Source organism: Anastrepha obliqua, chromosome 1, assembly GCF_027943255.1.
Source record: "Anastrepha obliqua isolate idAnaObli1 chromosome 1, idAnaObli1_1.0, whole genome shotgun sequence".
Classification (NCBI taxonomy): domain Eukaryota; kingdom Metazoa; phylum Arthropoda; class Insecta; order Diptera; family Tephritidae; genus Anastrepha; species Anastrepha obliqua.
The window spans coordinates 71,938,878-71,963,394 of record NC_072892.1 but is presented as its reverse complement, the minus strand read 5'-3'; the positions used below and the strand labels follow the sequence as shown (position 1 = coordinate 71,963,394).

At 37.5% G+C, this 24,517-nt stretch overlaps 1 protein-coding gene across 1 annotated transcript; it reads left to right on the top strand.

Annotated features, from left to right (window-relative positions):
• Positions 1–932: 932 nt before the first annotated feature.
• On the top strand, positions 933–23,083 carry LOC129253534 (piggyBac transposable element-derived protein 4-like). Its single transcript, XM_054891961.1, has 2 exons — positions 933–1,015; positions 21,871–23,083. The coding sequence occupies exons 1-2, from the start codon at positions 933–935 to the stop codon at positions 23,081–23,083; spliced, it is 1,296 nt and encodes a 431-aa protein (XP_054747936.1).
• Positions 23,084–24,517: the final 1,434 nt, after the last annotated feature.

Genomic DNA, 24,517 nt, shown 5'->3' with positions numbered 1-24,517 from the left:
GTAATAAGTTGACAAAATTTATACTACTGCTCTTCCGTTGACCACCCTGTGTACTTTGTGACAATCAAGTTCGTTGCTTAAGTCTTCCGATTGCTGTTGCGAGACTAAATGAGAAGACATTCAATCATAAATCACTCCAAGTGCCCGCCATAAAATATTTTTTAAGCTTGATAGATGTATTTAAATAACTATAAAGCATATTATGCGAGCTGTTTAGATTGTTTGGGAGCGATACGAAGAGGCCTTGTTAGCAGTCGCTAAACAATTGGGGTACATACATAAATATTACTACAAGCCCAAAAACCTCAATTTAATTGTGTGCAAATTGCATAAGCTATAAAATGCCTACCCAATTAAAGAGTCAAATATTTTCTTCTAATTATTATAAATAGGCGCACATAATAAAAAAAATGAGAATTATAAAAAATGAACTGTAATAATGATAAAAGCCGCAGGAATTAAATTGTAGACAAAATTAATTGAAACAACACCGCTGAGGGCGCAGGTGGCATGCGCGGCTAAAAATGTTAACGCGGAAACTCAAAAAAGAGGCAAGCACTTAAGTTTGTGGAATGGAAAAGGCCACCGTCGGTCAGAGGGCTGCAAATTAGGTTGGCGTCGAGCTCCTGCACACAGTTGGAAACAGTTCGGGTTAATGACGTGAATGGCGAGATAAACGCGTGCGTTGGACAGTGCAGAAATTTGGCAATTAGTTAAAAAGAAGTATAGTATATGGATGTACGCAAGTAGTAATAAAAAATTATGCATACATTTTTCCAACGTGGTGGGGTGCCCAAAAAGCGAACGCATTTGTGTTAACTTTCCCAGCACAAATACTTATATAAAATACGTAGTTATAATAAAATGAAACAACTTAAAAAAATTTCATTTAGAGGCGCCGAGCAAATTGTGCGCACAGCTTAATTTGCGAAATGACTACATCATTAAAAATTAAAAACAATAACGTTATAATGGAGACATCGAATGGCGGAAACCCAGTGACAGGCAGTACCAAGTTTGGGAGTCGCCACGTGAGCGCTGCTCTGTGGTAGCCACACCAATTCGGAGCTGGCGCTGAGAAACTAAAGGCAGGCAATTTTTTGGGTAGCTGTGCCAACACTTTTGTTGTGTGATTGTTGACGAAGCCCACACGCAACTGTTTACTGTTGTTGTTTATTCTTTTTTTTATTCTTTTCTTATTCGTTTCTTTGGCTTGCTTTGTACGTTGGCATGTTGCATGATAACGGCGCACGCGTTTTAATGGACCTAATGATTTCTTATTTTTTTGAAATTTTTCAGTTTTTTTTTAATGTTTTGCATTTAAACTATCCGTAAATTGAATTAAAGCAATTATGCGGAAGATCCGTATTAAGGCTGTGAGAATCACAACTTCAAGGTGTGCACAAATGCACTGTACAAGCCCAGTAGAGGAGCCTGAAAGAGGTTTTTGGTTCCAAACTAGAACAGGTAATTTTGAGTAGTGGCATCTGTCTGCAAAGTGTGAAAGTGTCATAGTTTTATTGGAAACACAAACAATCATTCTCCTCCCTCCAGTTAGTGAGTAATGAATTTGAGTTTTGTTAAAATTTGTAATTTTAATAAAATTATAGATTAATAAATTTTAGTACAGTGTCTGATATGTTTTAGTTGGGTACTTGCCAGCATTGTCTTTCCTCTACGTGTTCAAAAGTGTAGCAGGTCTACATAATGCGCCCCGACATGAAGTAATTTTCGGCATTCAATAGTGGTGGACAATGGACATACAAAGCCTCTTGATAAGTTTCGAAGCCCCTGTAAAACCTTTAAGGTACCCAGTTGAAATTCGACTCTTCATTGAGCTAACCCAGACTACCCTCCATATGAATTTAGATGTTAGCCGCAAACACCGCGAAAGATGGCCTAATGGCCATTGCCAGAGAAATGTTGGATCAAATTTCAAAGAATCATGTTACCCGCGGTTAATGAACTAAGACTCTGGTCAGAACCGGAGTTACGTTACATGAAACGTCAACCACAATTCCAATCAATTGGGAAACATAAGAAAAGAAATTCGAAATCAAAAATATTGCAATAAGTGTTGGAAAGAAATAAAAAGAAATAAACAAATAAGAATAGCAATAGCAGCAATTCTTATTAGCACAATTGCAATGCTTGCTATTGGACAATAAAATAAATTTGAAATCAAAAATATTGATATAAGTTTAAGAAAGAAAAAGAAACAAATAATAATAGCAATAACAGCAATTCTTATTTGTACAGCGTTGGCAATTTCACCAACATAGAAAAAAAGTTATTCAAGTAACTAAATTGTAGTCAGTCTATAATTAGAGTTCAAAAAAGTAACTTTTAAAATAAAACGAGTTAAAATTGTTTTTTTTTTGTTTTTTATTATCGAACGGCTCGGAAGACGTTATTCCCGTGTCCGAAGCTACTGCCAGTTAAGTTTTCATACTGAACTTCCGGACCTACCTTTGCCGCATTTCAACATAGCCCATTGTACCGTTGTTTAAATATTTTCGTGCAAATATGAACATTCCGGTTGTTGTAAGGAGTTCCACTGTAAATAAACCGCTTACCAGTGTTTTCTGATTATTACATTCCCAAATTTCCAAATACACGAGTGCATAGAACATAAACATAATACAAATTATCTTAATCTCGCATTCCATTTTTGGTCCAGCAGCACAACCTGTTGCAGTCCTATTTCCTCTCATACGAAATAAGACCTATTTTCTGTTAGAAACTTAGTATCAGACAGAATTTGACACATTGATTTCTTTCAACAAACCTAACTTGGCACCAACTCATGCATGCTAAATATCCCATCGGTGATTTTTGAATAGCCACCACTTCAAAAACGGCATTTCTATGTCACTTCTCCACTAGCAAGCCACACCACCATATTATTACGAGGTAGGAAGCAGATGCACTGATCAGTACTTATAATTTTTCGCCCGTGGTCGTTCTATTTGTAAACGAGCTTGCAGCAGCACCCTTCTGTAGGATGAAGTCCTTTGCTGTCAAACGATATAGCCGATTCATACAATATCCAATTTTTTTGTATATATGACACGGTGGCTAAGGCTTCAGTCATACCTTCCTATGAGAGGTAACCAAAGAGTGTACATCGCTCTTTAGAAAACGTGAAGTGTGAATAAAAACTAAAACGCTAGTGCATAGTACTTGCTTCGCATCACTCACCTGATGGTGAAACTGTTGAAATGGATCACCAGTCAACATTCCAGCGGTAACCTTCCTGGCATTTTCTGGCAGCCTCTGTACTGGTTTGATCTTCCACATTTCTGCCAGAGAAGTATCTTCAGCAAAAAACAAACTTCGAACTTTCAAGTTCCTAAGGCCACTCAATACCTTCATCCGGTATACCCCCAAAATGATATGAATTCTGTATGGTTGAAATTCTTCAAAAGGTAATTGGGTGATAATGTCGGATAAGTAGTGCCGGTTTAATAAAAGGCGCAACATTAACGACAACCGGATAAAAGGAGAGAGTTTGGTGAAAAACAGTATCAGTAAATATACGAAGGACCCCTCTCAATATTCTGTCGCCTCCTAAGCTCATACTGCCCATACGGCATTGCCTCCGAGTTAACTAAATAACTCCCAAAGACGTTAAGCCAAATATTGGAAGGTGGATGATGTCTCAGTAAGGAATAAAGCTAATTAAATATAATAACGTCCTAGCACAGTTTTTTTTCTCTTAGATGGAAACAGGAAAATTTAGCTCTGGATCGGAACCAATGAAAGAGGAACTAGTACTAGTTCAGTACTGGTTCCGAACTAATGAAAAACGGAATGCAGCGAGTGACTGCTGACGCTTCCAAAGGCATTGCAAAGTTGTAATAAATAGTTTAAAGTTTTGTCAGCAATATCCTTCAGAGATGTAAACTATATCAATGCCAGGCAATTGTAACGAGTTCTGCTTAGAGCAGGGTAGTGGCATACTCGTATGAGGTATTTTAAAGTATTCCATTCTTCTTGGCAGAAGTTAAATGCGTCGTTCTGGATCAGTACTATTTTAGCTGCGTGATATGGCGTAAGGCAAGGCCGCGTCAGTACTCCAACCACTATTTTACATTTCTTCCTTGGGAGTGATAGAATAAAGTTTGTTGTTTTCGCGTTGCAAGTTCGCTCATTTCAATTTTACTATGGAAATAAGAATTTAAGATTAGTATATTATCAAGTTTTTAGAGAAAGGTAATATAGTTGCTCAGGCGAAAGTTGAACAGCTATAGAGAAAATGCTCCGTACTCTCCTCAACCTCCAAACAGTATGAATAGATACCGATTGTCGATGGCGCGTATGGTGACCATACCGTGACCATGTCGGCCCTATAAGTTGTGCCACGTAATTAGTCCTATCAGGGCTATTAGCTCACTCCTGCTCTGCCTAGAAGGAATTTTGTTACCAGCCTCCCAGGCTCTTTCAGAAAACACTTCCACACACTTTTGAAGGTGTCAGTACTCGAATGAAAGCTCGATGTATCCAAATGTTTCCTCTTTGCTTGACCCTAAAACTGCCTCCAGTTAAATTGGGTTCTTCAAAAAGTTATAGTTTGCCAGCAATCAGCTTCGTTGTCTTGACTATTTTTCAAGCGGTGCGAGTGATTTCTAATGTCTCTAAAGTAGTTTGGCTGTGCCAGCAGGCTCTGACAAGGATTACAAAAATTCTTTGGGTCTTTCATCTTATTTTTTTATGTTTCTGGCTCTGTAGTAGTACTTCAAGGAACAGGTTTTCTCTTCAAGTCGAACTCGAGAGAGTAACTTAAACTACAAAATGACGTAGCTTTTTAATAAAATTCAGCAATCTACTTATGTGTTTGTCATCTTTATCTGCTAGCGTAACACTTTCGGATAGCTCACGTACCACGGGTGGTACACATACCCCAGTTTAGGAAACACTGACTTAGACGCTTAGACTATATTCAGTAGTCCCTGCAAGTTGTGTAACAGGATTCCTATAACATTTAGAAATATTTTGAAATACGTAAAGCAAACCAGGAAAAGAGAAATGATAAGCATTCGAATGATTTTCCTGTAGGGTGGATTATATCTAAAAATATGTATATTAAATTATACACAGTCCCATAAATAAGCCTTAATAATACTCTTGCATTTCATCTTGCCACGAGATGCGCTACTGCAGAGTGAACGGACACTTTTAAATATTTATGTAGTTCCTTTTGGCACAAAGTGGAGAAAATTAATTATTTTTAATTTAATTGCCGGAAAAAATGTATGGAGCAAAATATGTAACAGGAGAAACGCTAATTAAAGAAAAAAAATTTATATTATCTTCTTTAATTTTCTGAAATCCATTATGCTGCTCAAGTGGTTAGAGGAAACGCCATAATAACTTAGCGGCGGCCGCTGTAGCAGAATGGGTTGATGCGTAACGTGCCATTCGGAATACAGTGAGAACGTAAGTTCGAATCTTGGTGAAAGATCAAAAAGAAGAAATTTTTTTTCTAATAGCGGTCGCCCCTCGGCAGGCAATTGGTCAACAATACTTAAAACATGTATTGTAGCAGCTTCAGTGGCTAGCTTCCAAAATTAGATGACCTTTGTTGACTTCGTAAACAGAAATTCAGAAATTTAATAATGATAACCACGTGAAATGGTGAGTTAACGTAGAGCAAAATCCTTGAGATTATTTTTACAAATTATACCTTTTTTAACGAATTTGATTTCTTAAATGCCGGATAATTATACTTACTATTTCGTTCGAGCCTTTAAAGGGGCTTATTAAGCGCCGACCCACACCGAATTGCCAATCGCGGGAATATGAGCAAATAGGTGGCCTCTGTAGCCCAATGCGATTATGCGTGATTACCATTCGGTGCGATCCGAATTCGTTATTCGTATTAAATATGAAATAATAATACAAACATTTCTTTTTTTCTAATACTTTTCGGCCCTTCATTCCTGCCATGAAAAAGCTTCTCCGTACATTTGTTGTACAAAGAATTGCGAAAAATTTTTGGAAAGAATAAGTTTAAGAAGTACTTACCTAAAATCCAGATTCAAGAGAAAATGAGTATCCTGAAGATCACAGATAAAATTGCTGCGAAAGGTATTAGAGAAACGGCCAGAAAATAGCATTATTTACGGATAGCCTAGCTGTTATTGGATTTTCTGTGTACCGGGTCATATTGCTGTTAAAGAAAATGGGATAGCTGATAAGCTGACAGGGTCTGCTATCTCCACTGATAAAAGAAATGGAAGAGACTCAAGGGGAACTATTGTGAAATAATCTACTAGGCTTGAAACGCTTCGGCGCACTCTTGGATATTTGTAACCCAAAATGCATTAAAGGTCGCATGAGCTTATCTGAAAGCAACCTTATCACGAGATTTCTGAATGGAAAATGCGGGAAATTTATTCGTGTAGAATCTGTAAATTCTTCAGAGAAGAAAAGGAAACATTAATCCACATGATCTAGAAATGATTTACATTTGTGTACAAACGCAAAATAACTCCAGGTGACCATCTAATAATAGATGTCACGATGAATTCAAAGGACTTGTGGCCCATACTAAGGTTCTCTCGGAAGAAGGATTAAAGACATTTTCTAAGTAGGAAAAGAAGGTACGATCGTTTTTAAAATATAATATTTAAATTAATGTTAAAAAAAATGAAAAACTCTATATATTTTAGTGGAATCCTACTACTCGTTGCTTTTTTTACTATTTCCGGTTTTGTCAATATTTTTGAAAAGTATCACTGAACTATTGATATACAACTAATTCATATCTTTGACTATTTATTAGCAATTTACTAGCTTTACTATGTATCTATAATTCAAAATTTTCTTTCATCAAGTTCGCTACTTAAGTCTTTTGTTAACCAGCCCTCGCTTTTATTGTCAAGCACCATTTGGAATGTTAGCGGTCTTGTACCACCATTTTGAGGCAATAATGCAATGTGCGCCTATTTGAACTATTGCTATTTTGCATGACAACAACAGCAGCAACAATCCGCTGAAATATCTGAAATACAGCTAGAAATGTTGAGAAAATATTACCAAGTTATTTCCACACACGAATATTTTACAGATTCGAACGCATCAACACCATAATTCATAGCAATTGCATGACTTTACTAAATCAGATAAATGTCACAGTAAAAGACAGCAGTAGCCAAACAATAACAACAACAAAGGCAAAGTCATACGGTAACAGCAAAAGCAGCAGCAACTGTAGTTTGCACAGTAGCGGCAATTGCAGAAATATGTATTTACTTATGTGTATGGTAGAGCGCATGTAGCCTTCCTAGAGCAGAAGAAGAAGAAATATCTCTAGCCTTCCTCGGATTTATTTTTTCTGTTGTGGGAGAAATTTCATAAAAATATGCTGGGCAAAAGCGTTAAGCAGAGGCATCGTTGTTGCATGCAGTTGGAAAGCAGCGACGGCTGACACCTTCACCAACCAAGCAATGCGCCACAATAATAATAGCAACAACAATTGTACTCGTACTGAGAATGTGTCGCCAAGCGATAGAGTAAAACACGAAATTGCCAAGATGCACAGATATTCACACAGCTGTACTCACACGATGCTGTTACTGCATGCTGGGGTGCTTTGGAGGAATTGTTTTTGAAGTTGAAGTATACACGCGTGTATATGATTGTATGTTAGAGGCACAATGCGTATACACGAATATGTCACCAGTATGTTTACAAACTTTTCTTTCAAACGCTTTCTTATGGTTGTATTGTCTTTTCTTTTCCTTTGCATTGACACTTTTTGGGCCGCTGTAGAATCAGTGGAAGAAAATAAAGAAAAAACAAAGCAAAGACTGATGTTGTGTCAACAAAAGCAAAATGAAATATTTTACAATGAAAAAAATAAGAAAAAACACATTAAGTGAAAAATCGCCTCCAAAAGCAATTGCTAATGTCTAGTGAAATTACTCTTAGTGTAAGGGTGTGTGTAAAGGTATAAATTATTTGTTGCCATGTAAACACAGCATGGCTTCGCCATTCACTGGAATGTTTATGAAATTCTTACAAAAAGATATTATTACACAATTCATCGATGTTTCTTTAGTTTCCTTAGCTGTTTATTTATATGCTAGTAACGGGTGATCAGATTCGGGGTACTTTTTCAAATAGGGTTTTTTGACACACCACGCGGGATTACTGTTCAACTAAATAAATTATGTTTTCTGTATTCATTGGCATTTTATCATGGAACGTCTTTATCGCGCGCTCGGGCCGACTTGTGGTGTATACATATGGCCGTCCTACCGAACGCACTATTCGCAAACCATCGGCAAAATTGAGAATAATTTGATTATTGAATGATACCCCACCGATTAGGCCACGTACAGCCCGAGGTGAAGAGAATATTCCGGCTGTGAATGAGAGTTTTGCGGAAGGCTCGGAAGAATCGATTCGGCGCCGATCTCAATAACTTGGCTTATCTGATTGCACTATTTGGGCGATTTTACGCAAAAGCTTTAGTGTGAAAGCGTATAAAATACAGCTAGTCCAAGATTTGAAGCCGGCTGATCTTCCAAAGCGTTAGAAGCGAAAACTGAAGCCTTATGTGCCCTTCAGCCCGTGAAACAATGGATTTACTGCGTCGCTGCGGTGAGCAATTTTTTCTCTCAATCAATTTGAATTTTCGTTGTTTTATTTGAATTTCAAATTTAGTATCTCTAAAAACTGATCACTCTTTATTCCACTGCAATTTCAATATTTCCGACAATTGCCGTCTGCTTATGTACGTCCGCAAAGATTCTTTATATAAATAGTGACTTTGACAAAGATTTTGGCGAACTTGGATATGGCAATCGCCGGAGACTGGAGACCCAAAAAATCGATTTTTCTGCCTGAAAATATCTGTTCAATGTTATAAGGAATAAACTAATGTATTTATTCCCAGAAATATTAGGTTGGGAAGTAAATTCGTAGCGTTTCTACCGAAGACTTTTAATTTTAATAACAATGTTAATCGATCCTCACCTCTTGACCAATTTGTTGATGTCGTTGCGCCAAAAATCTCCTGGTCTGGTGTCAACGAAGTTGTTGGGCCAGTTTTTAAGGATATCTTTGTTATCGTAGCTAACACCCTTTTTATAGTTTGACAGGGAGCGGAAAAGATAGTAATAAGTCGGTGCAAAATGCGGCAAATACAATGGATGCTAAAGGACCTCCCATTCGAGCAGTTGGAGTGCGGCTTTGATGACTTGTGCAACATGGGACCTGGCGTTTTCGTAAAGGAGTCTGGTTTGACCAAGTCAATCAGGTCTTTGCAGTCGAGTTATTTACGTGGTGTAGCTGAGCGGTGTTGAGCTCCTTGTCGACCGTGGCATTCTTTTCGAGCAATTCCCCGTGCACCATCCCCTCCCAGTCCCGCCAAATACATACCATGATCTTCTTTCGATGAAGATCCGGCTTGACTCTCGGCCCTCGCGTACTTCCTGGAGCCACCTACTCCTTTCTTTGCTGCATATTGATGTATCATATATGCACCATTTCTCATATCCCGGGATGATTCGGTAGGAAAACCGCTGTTTATGACGGCGTGTTGCTCGATGGCGGGAGAGATGCCGAGAAGCAATTTGAAGGCGACTTTCTTTGTTTTTTTCGTTGAGCTCGTGAGGCACTCAGGCTCCCAATTTTTTGGTAAATCCCTATTGAATGAAGGTGATTGAGCATAATGGTTTGGTGACCGTTCTCCGTCTCAACTTTATCGAATTCAAAATGCCTACAGCTGTTCCATTGCGGGATGTGTCATCGACGTCAATGTTGCCATTTTTGAACTTTGCAAACTCATCTATGACACCTTTTCCATACAACACCAAGAAGAGCAGGTGTCCAAAGTGTTGATTTTTGCCTCCTGGGTATTCCATTTCTAAGCCTCAAAACTAATAAAAAATTAAATAACTCAAAAATACAATTAACATAGTTTTATAGAGCGGAAAGAGTTCTATCGAATGACTACTTACCTCTCGCCAAACAGGAAACAAATCGTTGTAAAATAAAAGAAAATATAAAAACGCTATGAACTTATCCCCCAACCCAATGTGAAACTGAGCCAAGAGCTTGACATACTCCAAAAATTTTCTGTTATTAAAATATCATTTTCGGTGCCATTTTTTATTTATTTTTTTTGCAATTTAAACCAGAAAACCCTTATCTTGCTAAGTTTGAAGGGGTTTTCTCCAGTTGGCACTTTTACGATTTTTATGAATTTCCGCACAAGCTCAAAACTAAGTAATAATTAAAAAATTAAACAGACCAAAAGAAAAGAAAAAATGACCAATTTAAAAGAGCTCGGGCCTTTTTTTAACCTTTAACTGCTCTAGTGATGGAAAACGCATTTTCGTTCTCTCAAGCGCTTGTTAAACTCTCAAAGGGTACTCGTACTTTAGTCTGACGAAGAATTTATTGCTTAAAGTTTTCTCCAACTTTCATAGCATTCTTTTATAAGAACTGTTTTCTTTTTTTGCCTCAAACCCTTAAAAAAATTAAGGTTCACTATTTTTTATACATTTTCTTAATTCACATAGAAGATGCATGATTAAAATTTAAAGAAAATGTCGAATTTCGCTTTTCTCTTATGAATATCTGCTGACAAGAAATTATAATATATATGAATACTTTGATAGCACCAACATTTTCTATTTAAAAACTGCTTAATATCGAGAGTAGCTAGTGAGTGATTGTTTAGTGCTGCAGGTTAGCTTTGTACCGATATGTTTTACACTGCTTTACAAAGTTATGCAGGTACTCCTACCTTAAATAATTATTGAATCTTATTTTTGCGGATTTTTACACAGGCATTTCTTGTTTATTAACCTTTTAAAATGTTCGGTTCGACTGTAGTTCGGTTCGGTTCGGCATTAAATATTTTCCGTCGTTCTTTAATTATAAGACTACCTCGCCCTGCAAAATTCTTAACTAGAAATACCAAATTAGTGAATAAATAAAGCTTCACAGCTCATACGAGAGCTTTGTTGGCACGCTCAGTTTCTCAATATTTATGGATCTTGGTCAGGTAACTTCAATGGCTGTGATGTGGGAGCAAGTCTTTCGTCATCATGCGAAGGTAGCTGCGGAGATTGGTCACTCGAAACTGAAGGCCTTTGAATTACTCGATATATTTGGTTGAGATTGCGACTTACTGATATCGGTACTATGTATAGACTTTCTGAAGTTTGAAATATCCAATTGAAGTTTTTACGACGTGATTCATTTTGACATATATTCATGTAATTATACCTTTCAATTCATTTCTGAATCATTTTAGCCATTAACCGACGAAAATATGACACAGAAAAGATTACTATTATAAAGATTTCGCTGCTCCGTTCAATTTCGAGACAATTTGGGCTGCATTTCAATTGGAGAATGGCTATTATCTGTTCTCTGATAGATTTGAGATTTTTCGTCGACCTTCTCAGGACAGATCAAGAAGATTTACATGCAATTTCCGCTAGCTGAGCGTAGTGATCATTTTTGTTTAATTCAGTTACCATTCTTTGCAGAAGGCCGATGGTATTATTGTGATCGTAATTATTATTGTGATTGAAATTTATCTGGGTGTAGATGCATATTTATATTTGGGTGTAGATGTATGTAGATATATCTAGCAATCGAAATAACAGGTGGCGCAAAAGTAACCATGCGATTTTTTTTGGCTGTAATTTAAAAAAAAAAATGAAAAACTTTGATTCTTCTTGTGGATTATTTTTATTTGGTCTTTTAATTTTTTTTACATCAAGTCTAGAGTATGATGCCATGTAAATGGCCGCCGCCACAGTTGATTGCCATTTGAGCCCTTTTTATGGCATTTTCCATCACTTTGGCCAAAACTTCCGGCGATAGGTCCTCACATTCTTGACGGATATTGTCTTTAAGAGCTGCAAGAGTCAGAGGCTTGTTGACATAAGCCCGCGACTTCAAGAAGCCCCACAAAAAGAAGTCTGGAGCGGTCAAATCAGGCGATCTTGCTGGCCAGTGCAAATCGCCAAAACGGGAGATTAGGCGCCCAGGAAATGCATCCTTCAGCATATCGGTTGTGGCACGTGCAGTGTGTGCCGTTGCACCGTCCTGTTGGAACCACATGTTTTCCAATCCCAATTCATCAAGTTGCGGCAAAAAGAACCCGTTGATCATTGCTCTGTAGCGCTCACCATTCACAGTAACCGTTTGGCCCGCGACGTCTTCGAAGAAAAAAGGTCCGATGACTCCTCCAGCGAAAACAGCACACCATACAGTGACTTTGAGCTGGTGTAATGGCTCTTCGTGGGTTACACGCAGATTTTCAGTGCCCCAGAAGCGTAAATTTTGATTATTTACGTACCCGCTAAGATGGAAATAGGCCTCACCACTCATGATTATTTTTGATGAAAAATCATCTTCCTCTTGGTGGTGATTAAGGATGGCTTGGCGATTGGCGGTCAGCAGCTAACAGCTGATGCACCATCTGGACTTTGTACGGAAACATCTTCAAACCTTGTACCAAAATTCGCTGTGAAGACCGTCGACTGATACCCATTTGCGTGGCACGTCGTCTGGTCGATGTCGACAGCGCTTCCATGACATCCTCGGCTACAGCAGCAATATTCTCTGCAGAACGGCTACTCCGGGGTCTGCCACGCTTGGCAGCATCTCGTGTTGTGCCAGTCTCTTCGAGGCGAGCGGCTAAACGTCGTAGTGTTTCACCAGTAGGCGTTGGACGGCGAGGAAATCTGCGACGAAATTCACGTTGTGCCAAAGTCACCGACCGATTATTGGTCCAATAAATAGTCAGCAATATTCCGCGTTCTGGAGCAGTGTAGCATAACATTGTTTATTAACGTGTATTTCGCATGTGTTTACTACACAAATGTCAAAACAGAACTGACATTAGGGGCCAATCGTAAAATTTATAGCATTTTCTGATAGGAGGATTACTTTAGCGCCACCTGTTATAATAACAGAGGTGCGAGAGAGATGCGCAAACGGTGCACGGATATCAGGGTGCCTGCGAGAAATCGTGTGGAAAAAAGTGTATATGAACATGGAACATAAAGCACGAATCTACAAAACAATTGTAAGGTCGATATTGACTTATGGAGCAGAAAACATGAAAACGAAACCACTCCTGCGGACTACTGAAATGCATGCCCTAAGGGTCATAGCTGGCAAAACTAGACTAGACCATATAAGAAACGAGGAGATAGGAACACAGACAGGGGTGACCGACATTGTAAAATTCATAAGAGTCAGAAGACGAGCATGGAACGAACATGTGACACGAACCCCTAGCCATCGGTTGATAAAAATAGCTCGAGAAGGGATATCAGAAGGAAGAAGATGACCAAAGCGATTGGGAGAAAGTTGGATATCTACCTCAGCAAAAAATCAAACACAATAATGATATGAAATTTTTGCATTATATTGTACAGGAATGTACAACAATTGATGTGTAATATCCCTAAATATTAAAATGTATTTATGTATCAATGTGTATATGTAAGCTTTAATGTATAGATATGTATGTATTCTACTTGTTGGCGGCCACCGTAGCCGAATGGGTTGGTGCGTGATTATCATTCGGAATTCACAGAGAGGTCGTTGGTTCGAATCTCGGTGAAAGCAAAATTAATAAAAACATTTTTCTACTAGCGGTCGCCCCTCGGGAGGCAATGGCAAACTTCCGAGTGTATTGCTGCCATGAAAAAGCTCCTCATAAAAATATCTGCCGTTCGGAGTCGGAACAACATCAAGACGCACACCACAAATAGGAGGAGGAGCTCGGCCAAACACCTAACAGAAGTGTAAGCGCCAATTATTTATTTATTTTTATTCTACTTGTTGTGTAAAGGAAATTAGGCAGAGCCTATAATTAGAGATAAAGAAGAAGAAATGTATCTCTATTTTTGCGTTTTATTAATAAAAATACAGATTTGGTAAAAATTTTATTTACCGCATGGCCCTTTGAAAATGTTCGGTTCGATTTGCCCTCAAAAATATATTTTTTCAGCTATTCTCTATCCATATGCATTTCTTCACGTAAAATATGGTGGTGCGAGATACCTACAGAGAAAGAGCTCAGCTAAAAGACCCACCGTACATATAGCATATACATGTTGTGCCCCTTTCCTTTTGCTTTTAGGGCAAATATTTTTTATGAGGAGCTTTTTCATGGCAGAAATACTTTCAGAGGTTTGCTATTGCCTGCCGAGGGGTGATCGGCATTAGAAAAAACGTGTCCTATCATTTGGTGTTTCATAGCAAGGACAAGCTCCCCACGTGGCTTCACAATGGGCTATGAGCCTGAGAGCGTCCCATAGTGGACAACGCTTCAACCTAATCTAACCTAACAGAAACCATAGTTGGAATCTTGCCACTTCTTTTTTTATGCATTGTAAGAATTACATTTTTGTTTCTTTCTTCACCTTCTGATATTAAAATTAAACTTTCAGTACCTTATTTCAGTACCGCATTTCGATACAAGTAGATATTTCCTTTAAAATATAAATATCTCTATTTTTCTATCTATATATGTACCTATACACGGAGTCTACAAGTCTTACCAATTCTCACTTAATTGTGTTCTTGATTGTATTGCATCTTAATCACGTATCTGATCACCTTTATACACTTGGCGCTTAACGATGGGATGCCGTACAAATTCCTTGCATATTTTTGCCAACTTTGCAAAAGTACTTAAGTATATACTTAGGCGAATGTGTGTAAATAAATGAATTTTATGCCAGCACATGCAACTTTGCTTATTAGAGCGCAGCGTCTGCTTGTTTTCGTTAATTACTTTGTTGTAAATTTAAAATTAAACACAGCAAAAAACACCAAAAAAATGATTAAATTTTATAAAAAGTCCAAATTAAAAATGCAAATGAACTGGAATTTGGCGATACTAGAAGAGAATAAATTTATAAAAAAATACAGTGGAATGGAGTGGATTTCGTGACTGCTCACATAAAGTTGCAAATAATTTGTTATGCTCTTAAAATGAATGCATTTTTAATGCAACCAACTTAGCGAATGCATCGAACAGCTGTAAAATTTTTGATGAATACTAATTTAGTAAATGTTGGGAAGGTTTGGAATCCAAGTAAATGGTATTTACCTATGAATATGTATAAATTACACTAGTTTAAGTAGGTGAGGAGAGAGAATATTTGCTTGGCCTGATCTCTGTTTGAGCAAAAGAGATGTCTAATGAAGTCACCAGGTGCTGATTGGCATTCATTACAGCGTTGTATTTTTCTCATCAGAATATTGAAGTACCTACGGGGTAAATTTTTGATTCTAGACGCCCTTAAGATATCCGAAACATACCTCGGTGATGAGCTTCCTGAAGCTTATTGCAACTGTTTAATGGAATATTAAAAAAAAACAAGCGTCTAACGCAAGTTCTGAAGAATCTGACATCATGAAAATTATATCCAGAGATGCCAGCCAACATTTTCGGTCAGGTGTGCTTGTATATAACCAATACCAATACCATTTTCTACATATGCACCCTTGTTGGGCTGTTAAATGTCACAGTAAGGACCGAGGCAGACACTTCCGTTACTCAAATAATGAAAAGAACAGAAAAATGATTGAAATATTTTGCCTTTGCAACGAGACCATATTGTAAAAGGAGAAATAGGCGCGTTCCATTAGTGTGATTCGATCATACTCTAACTATTTGGGATCGTTTTTTTTTGGATTTAAATTAATGAACCTCTTACTTTTTGAAACAACAGATGACCCATTTTTAAGTCCAAGAAGCTTGAAATTTCAAAAGACTCGATTACGTTATGAAGCCTTTAGTTCCAAGACCTACTGTAGGATCGGCTCTGGCTCGCAAAACCCCCACTTGTGAAGACTTGCGGGAAGTTCAATTCGACAGCGGGGAAATTCTTAACAGAGCTGATTACAGCGAATTCTGTATAAGTAATTACCGACGGCATTTGAATAGGCATTTATTTGTTCCTTTAGCAAACGAAATTTTATTCAATTTACATTTTATTACAGAGAATAATTTATGGATGCATTTTCTAGGTAGTATAAAACTTGGAAATTTGAAATAATTAAAAGAAAAATTAAAAGAAACTTTTTAGCATATGTATATTGGGTTGGGGAAAAAGAAATGTCGTATTCGTGATCGAAATTTGACGCTTTATTTAACGTACTTAGAATTATCCGATTCAAGTCAAATATGCCCCGTTTTGTTCGCAAACTTGTTGCCATTTAGAAGGCAACTTCATTATTCCCCCTTTATAAAACCCCCCTCCTTATTTGCAGAAAAATCAGACAACGAGTTTTCGCAAGCCTCTTTTGAGGCCAACTTGGTATCACCAAGGGCGTTTTGCATAGACCGGAAGAGATAATAGTCACTTGGTGCCAGGTCCGGACTATATGGTGGGTGCGATAGGGTATCCCAACCGAGCTCCCGTAGCTTCTGGTGGGTCATCAAAGATGTGTGAGGACGAGCGTTGTCCTGGTGGAACACAACACCATTCCTATTGACCAATTCTGGCCGCTTCTGTTCAGTTTCAGTTTTCATCGCCAGTCACCATCCGCTTCAAAAATAGGTCAAGTTCGTTCCGTTTTAGCAGAGAATCGCAAGCGTTGATTCGGTCCAAGAGATTTTTTTGCGTCAACACGTGTGGCACCCAAACATCCAGCTTTTTTTGGAATCCAATCTTCTGCAAATGGTTTTGTGGTCTACACCTAGTTCCTGACTAATCGAGCGAATACTCACATACTGGCCTCTTTGGATAATTCCAACGGTTTTATCAGTCTCTACGACGATTGGCCTACCAGTACGGGGTGCATCTTCGACATCTACTACACCCGAACGAAATCGATCAAACCAAAGCTGTGCTGTGCGAATCGTTACAGTATCAGGTTCATTAACTTCACAAATTTTTGCCACCGCCTTCGTTGCATTTTTACCTCTAAGGTAGTAAAAACGTAAAATATGACGAATTTCTTGCTTGGTGGACTCGCTATAACTTAAGACTGAAACGTACGATCACAACACTGTCAAAAAGACACTTCTAGTTCAGATTGTCGTCTTCAAATCGCCGTTTAGTGTGACCCAATGCAATAAGTACAACGCAGGATATGTTTTATTGTCGCGCTCAATTGATAAAATACGCATTACTTTTTCCCCAACCCAATATTATGTAACTAAGTTCAATTGCATTTTTCATAAATATAGTGTTGCACACATATGTATGCACTGAAGCAACCATGACCTATCTTATCACATTTTTACATACAATAATTAGGGAATGAATACCCGAATGATCGAATTCCTGGCTAACAAATGCTAAAAAAATTATCTTTTTCACACGCATGTACATATTTCGTCCTGCGTATGCACGCTTGATGCCTTAGCCTATGTACGCACAACAAAACAATGCTTATTAATATACACATATGCAGGTACATATAACGCACACACAGGGCATTCACTTCATTCTTCTAAATGCGTATATCGTCCAGAGCTAAAATTCTATGCCTAGCGACTACAAGAGCAAACGGCGCAGCTGTAGCGGCCAAGATTCTAGTTGCCATGACGCTGAATAGTTTCAAACATTGTACAGCACAACAAAAACCAATTCATTGGTAAGTTCGAGCTCATATTTCTAGCAGCAAAATACTTTCATTTATAAAATGAGACGCTCATATGCTAATTTTTCTCAACGATGACAAAAATTTACTTCTATGATTGACGAAATCAAATCAAAATAGTTAATGCTGGAATATTTCTTACAGAAATACATTTTGCTAATATTCCATACCTTATTGTCATTGAGACTTGTCTACTCATAAACGTTCTCTGTGTCTAGTGTCTGTCTTTCTACTAAATCTAGTTTCCCAAAATGTTGAAGAAAACTACAATATCCCGCGCAGTATCCAGTGAGAGTTCGTAAGCTCTCTTCATCCAAGTTTAGGAACCTATCCGATGCCCTCGGGAGGGAAGGATTAACTGTTTAGCCTGCGTCTGTCCTGGACGTCCAATTCAGTGTTGGGCGAATTTCCTTCCTTCCCAGTCTTTGATAAATTCCTTTAGGTTGGATTAGAGTCATTGTATCATTTGCAATTGCACTACAGGATTGTTTATGAATTTCATTACGTTTTTCATCTAGGATCTCAAGTGAGGATTCTGTCAAGCGCCACACCAAAATACCTTACTTTCTTAAAATAACTGACCCTTGCTATCCCTAGAGTCGGTTTTTTCATGTATAAAGCTTCTATATAGTTTCCTTTTTCACGTGAACTGTGTCAGAATTGTCTTTACCAGATTTATTGAACTCCCTTTGTTGTCGCACTACTTCTGCGTGATCCGCAAGGCTCGTTGCATGAGGTTCAATGGTGTTTGCCCATGCTTTCCTAAGATGCAGATTACAAAATCGTTCGTCCATGTCTCTATAACCAAGGTCTATAGCAGAGGAGACGATAGAGCCCGATGGCATACTCTGGTGATTATTATTGATTTATGTATTCCTCCTAAATCCATCCTTCTTTGTGTCTGTATGCCCTGTAGCTTGTGGTAGCTTGGCCGGTATGGCTTGTTGTAGCGCTTGATATGATATTTTGTCGACAGCCCCCGTAATGCCAATTAGAGCACACAGTTCTATATTTTTAGATTTCAGAGTCTTCCCTAATTTTAAAGTAAGGATACCTATTGCAGTCTGTGTTGATTTTTCCTGTTGGTAGGCAAATTGTTTCATGCACAGAGGTCGGGTTTTCAAATTTGCATCTCTAATGTACTGATCTAGGGTTTTATCTATACTATTCAAGAAAAAGGGCTGAGACTATTTGGTTGGCACGATTTTTTTGAAATCGAAATCTTTTGATGCTCCTGTAAATCCATTTCTGTTATTTTATTGATTCGTAAGTTTCAGAATTTAGATTTTTTTTTTACTTTTGGCCCCAAATACTTTTTTTAAATTTTTTACTAAAGAAAAACGATTCTATAATTTTTATCAAGAATATACTCTGTATCTCCGGAAAATTGTGATCGAATTCGATAAGCAGAAAGGAGTATAAAGTATATAAAAAATGGCAACAAAGACACACACTAGCCAAAGTTTGCTGTGAATATCCTTTCGCGGTCACATTCGCCAGGGAGGGCTAGCGACCATTTCACCCCTTTTTTTGTTCGTACACACGCACTTTCTTAAGTTAATTGCCGTTATTTAAGTTGTTAAAGTGCATGTGAGCAAATGAAAACGTGAATTTTTTTCTGACTTAAGTCCAGAGGAATCTCGTAGTTTAGCAAATACTGGGCTGAGAGTAATGAAAAAAGAGTAGAAAAGTGGATTTTTATACTTTTTCAATAAAAAGCAGGAATATTTTAATGTTTGTTGTTGTTGTTACTGCTGCTGTTGCTGTGTGGTACTTGTAAAAATTTGCTGAATCAAGGGTAACGGTAAAAGTTGAAATTTGTTAAAATTTCGTGCCTGTAGCTGTAGCGAACGGCAACGGGACGAGCGGTAACGTGACGCGGTTTGGTTAAAGATGAGAAGCGCAAAAAAAATTTCGCGACATTGAACGCGGCACTTATTAGCATTGCCGTGTTTATTTTGCCTTCTTTTTTTTGCTGCCATGTTATTATTTTCTGTTTCTTGCTATTTCTTACCGCTGATTGTTACTTCGCTGACTTTGCCACACTCCGCTGTGGCAAGTGCAAGCGCTGTCAGCCGTTTTAGTTCTGTCGGCGTTTTTTTGCGAACTAAGCTGCTTGGTCTTTTGTGCTGCGTTCCCTTCATTGTTGTTGGCTCTTCATAAATATGTGTCATGCCGCCAAAAAGATGACACAGGCACACATACACACGCGATTTGCTTGCGTTTGATGCAACTCTGTTGCCTGCAAGTGGACACCAATTCAGCCCCCATGGCATTTAATGCAACGGCAGCAGCAGCCAGCGAAAGCATTTCATTCGCTCGCTCGCCCGTTCGAGCTGTGCGCCTTCTGCTTTGTGTTGCGGTGCAAGTTAAGTCATTAGCATTAACACGAAAATGCCAAATTAATAAAGCAAATACACACACACGCTCGCATACATATACACCCATATATATTTATTTATATGAATGCACAACATTCTGTTAGTTGCACTGGCAAGCCAATTGCAATGGCATCACATTGTCAATGGCCTTCTTGCTGCAACAGCGCCAACAGCGACAGCAACAGTGGAAATAGCAGCTGAGTTGTTGGCTTGATGAATGAGTGCATTCATTTATTTTTACAGCCCATCAACTTTTGTGTCTTTATTGTTGCCGTTGTTGCTATAATTTTTTGATTGCCATTCCAGCGCGTTGGCAGTTAATTGTTTTTACTGCTCTCATGCACATCCTCTCACACACCTGCAATACATAGCACGCATACATACGTACATTGACTTATCGTTCCATTATTTACTTTCCCTCAAGTATTATTAAAAATTATGAATTATGTATATTTTTTAAGTGGAATTTCGGCAATGAATGCTTCAAAAAGTTAGTACATGAGAAACTAGCCCACAAAAATTCGCTGTAATGTTAAGTGTTTTTAAATGATTATTAAAACTTTAAATGCAAACTTTATCTTAGCGCAAATTAAAAAATGTACGTTCACGTATGTACCTCGATCGCTGTGGTAAGAATGGCTCTTCAGTTTCAAGAAAGCTGCTTTGAATATTCTTTCTTGATAATACGAGGTATGGCAATCGGTTTCCCGCATTTTTAAATAAAAGAGAAGCAAATTATGCTATGAGCAGAATAATCAAATTGCGTGCGATGTTTGTTATAGCCTCCTTCAAGCTCTTCAAGCTCACGTTAACCCGTTCAGTTGTAGCGTTCTTAATCTCCCTTACGCCGCAGAAAAAAGAAGCAAGGCATCAAAACAAAGTTTCTAGATTGACAGTAAGGCACGTGAACTATTCGAATGTTTTAATTTCTTCTCATCCTGGTCGACGCCATGATGATTAGTGGAAGTGCAAAGCTGAAAGGAACTTACGATTTAAGAGAAGAAAATGGGAAAACTTAAACAAGCTGCAATTTTTAAATTAATTTTGACTGATGAGTTGAAAGAAACACATACATAAATATATGTTTCCAATTAAAATGCAAAAGGTTTCTCCCAGAAAAGCTGTTTCTATAATAGTTGATGCAAGACTTTCTCTTCGGCAATACCAGATAATACACATATGAGGAAACGCCAAAGTAATACATCCGACATACCAATAAGTGGTATAAGACACTAAAAGTAGAAAGTAGAAACGTTTCCTGGAGAAGACAAAAGGAAACTAAAAGTTTTGCCACAAAAAATTTGTGTTAAAAAAGTCCTTACATATCGGGAATTAATTTAATATTTCGTAGCACCTCCTACTTGTTTTAAATATGAATTTTTCACATCTACCATGTATTGAGTTTACTAAATTTGCACATTTATTTGGAGATAGCACATTGAGTGCCAAGGGGTTTTGACGAAAACCTTCCCCGGGTGCCAAGAACATTTTTTGCTATAAACTGGTGTAAAAGTAGAAAATATTCAGTTCTGCTCCAATCCCGGATGATTTTGTGGTTTATTTTGGATTTTATAGCGGTTTTTTTATGTACCACGTTTCCGTACGACATAGCACTGCACGACGGAATTGTAATCGTAAAAATCACTGTCGTACGAAAATGTGCGACGCGATTTTGTTTGCTATTTCTTAATTTTTTTTTACGCAGTTTCATTTACATTTATTTAAATTTTTTATTAGATCTGTTTTTATTTCAATTTTTTGTATTTTTTTAATTTTTATTTGTCTTTTTTTTGTTTTCTTTATATTTATTTTTCTTTACTTTCTTTGTTTTTTTTATTTTTATTTTTATTTTTTATATTTTTTTTTTCTTTTATTTTTATAGATTTGAGTTAGAAAAATGCGATGACTTGATTGATGAGAACTGGCTACCAAATGATTCGGACACTGACTCTGATAATAACAATGATACTAATAATATTGATAACATTTATAACAGCGATACTGAAGACGACTGGGACATGGATGAGGACGAACCAACAGCATTGTCAAACGTAGTCGATTCTTCCGAAACAAACATTTGGACTGAATTTACTTCTCGTCAGAAAACTTTTACATTCACTGGGCGATCAGGCTTGCAACAGCCCATTCCAACCGATATTTCCTGTATCGATGCATTTCTCCTATTTGTTGACAACGACGTTATTGAAGTAATTGTATCAGAAACAAATAAATATGCTGAGGAATATGTAAATAAAGGTGCTCTTACCAGATTTTCTCGAAAAAAAAATTGGATACCAACAACAGATTTTGAAATGAAGAATTTCCTTGGCCTTCTTTTGTGGATGGGTTTGGTGAAAGTCGGGAGTTTAAAAGACTATTGGTCCAAAGATTTGCTCTACAACTTTTCAATTCCGGGGAGAACAATGTCACGCAATCGCTTTCAACTATTGCTTAGTTTCCTGCACTTCACAGACAATAACTCAATTGTACCAGGTGAAAACATAGTAATTGATGAGACCCTTATTCCATGGCGAGGCAGACTATCATTCCGACAATATATACCAAATAAAGCTCATCCTTATGGTAAAAAGCTTTTTAAGCTCTGCGCTACTGAAGGATTCACCTGGGCGTTGAAAATATACTCCGGAAAGTCATCAAGTGGATTGAGAGAAGTCGGTTTGGCAAAAAGTGTTTGCGAGGATCTGATTATTGAATTGGCTCGTTCAATGCTAGATCAAAAAACACATGTTGTCGGTACACTTCGTGCCAACAAGAAACATTTCCCAAAAGAAGTTATGATTGCACCTATAAAGAAAGGCGAAGTAGTGGCTAGAGAAGATCCCAATGGTATAGTTGTTCTGAAGTGGAAAGATAAACGCGACGTCAGAATGCTAACTACAAAACATGCCCCGATAATGGTATCCCCAACAGATGGAGCACGTAATTCTGAAGAGCCTTCAACTAGTCGAGGAGCGAGACGTAAAAGACGAGCAACAGAAAACCCATTGGCTGTGGTAGAATATAATAAGGGAAAGCAGGCATTGATATTTCCGACCAAATGGCTTCTTACTCAAATACCCTTCGCTGGGAATTGAACTTTTACTCGGACTTTCCGTGGTTAATGCCTTTACTGTGTATAAAGTAGCGTCGAATAAGAAAACCATGAGTATACGAATATTCCGTGAACGCGTTGCTAAGGACCTACTAGGCCTTACATGCCCGCAGCCTGTACCGCAATCGCAGCATATCATCACCAAAAGAGTAGGTGAAAATAATAAAACCATCCGAAGTGCTTGCGTTTTATGCTACGCTGAAGCAAAAAGAAAATTTAGTCGTAAGCAAGAAAGAACATAAAAGGACAACCAACACTCCCCAATTGTGCATTGATTGCTTTCCAAAATATACGCATTTAAAAAATTAATGTAAATTGAAATTATCTTATCTTAATTTTAATATTTTTCTATCTTTTTTATACTTTTTTCGAATGAATTCCAATAAATGTTCAAAGTTTAAAAGAACCTCCGAGTTTTTATCATAAAAACTGCACAAATGAAGATATCTCTATGAAGCTTGAACCAAAATTTAGGGCAAACATTAGGCTACTGTCGCACGTTTTCGTACGACATGGCACCCCAGGAAGTTTTTGGTGTCGCACGAAAACGTGTAGCCATGGCACTCAACGTGATATAAGGCGAAGAATTTTGAATTTGGTTCCAAATGTCTTCCATATTTGTGGCTTTGAAAGGTGCGACTTCTTTTTGATTTCAGCCCCAGGAGGCTCAATTGGGTTTAAGTACCATTCTAAAACATTCACTGTTTCTCTTCCAATTTTTCTAAAGACTTAGGAAGCATAACCGTATCCAATAATTTAAAAAAGTATATCCCACACATTTTATCTTTTATCCAAAATATTGGGTATCCTCAAAGCATCCTCATACTATTATTGATTTTTCACTGTGCTTTACTGTTTTTCTCGGTTAACTGGTGTTAAATGCTGTACTTCTGGGTCATCGAACGTATTGTTTTCCGTCAGATCCAAACATATGCATTTATGTTTAATCCGTCCATAGTACGCGCAAATTAAGCACAGTTTTGCTATAACGTTTGAAGTTTTTGTTTTATCTTTTCAGAATTTTACATTTTATTCCGCGAGATTCACCTTTTTGTGCGCTATGAACAGCATTAGAAATATTCTTCTTTCAATATTTCAATAATTCTACTATTTGAGCTATATTATAATTTTTTCTTTCTTTCTTACATTTTGAATCATTCTCGCTTCTTCCTCCATACAATGTTTAGCACGGCCCATTTTGCTTATTTTAATTTACAGCTTTTTCAATACAAAGTAACCTACTTATTCGAGTATACTCAAAATTATTTTACCTTTAAGGTCAACTGCGTGGAATTTTGTAATGTTTCGAGTTTGTTGTTATCATCAAATAAATAGTTAGCGTTTCTATTATTTTTTTCCAAGCACAAAACTCATTTGCTTACTCAAGTGTATGTAAATAAGAATGATAAAAAAAATT

Excerpts from the sequence above, each read along its gene's own strand:
- LOC129253534 (XM_054891961.1), top strand. The coding sequence starts at position 933 with ATGACTACATCATTAAAAATTAAAAACAATAACGTTATAATGGAGACA. Across the intron at positions 1,016-21,870 it reads CCAGTGACAGGCAGTACCAA|ATTTGAGTTAGAAAAATGCG; the intron begins GTTTGGGAGTCG and ends TTATTTTTATAG.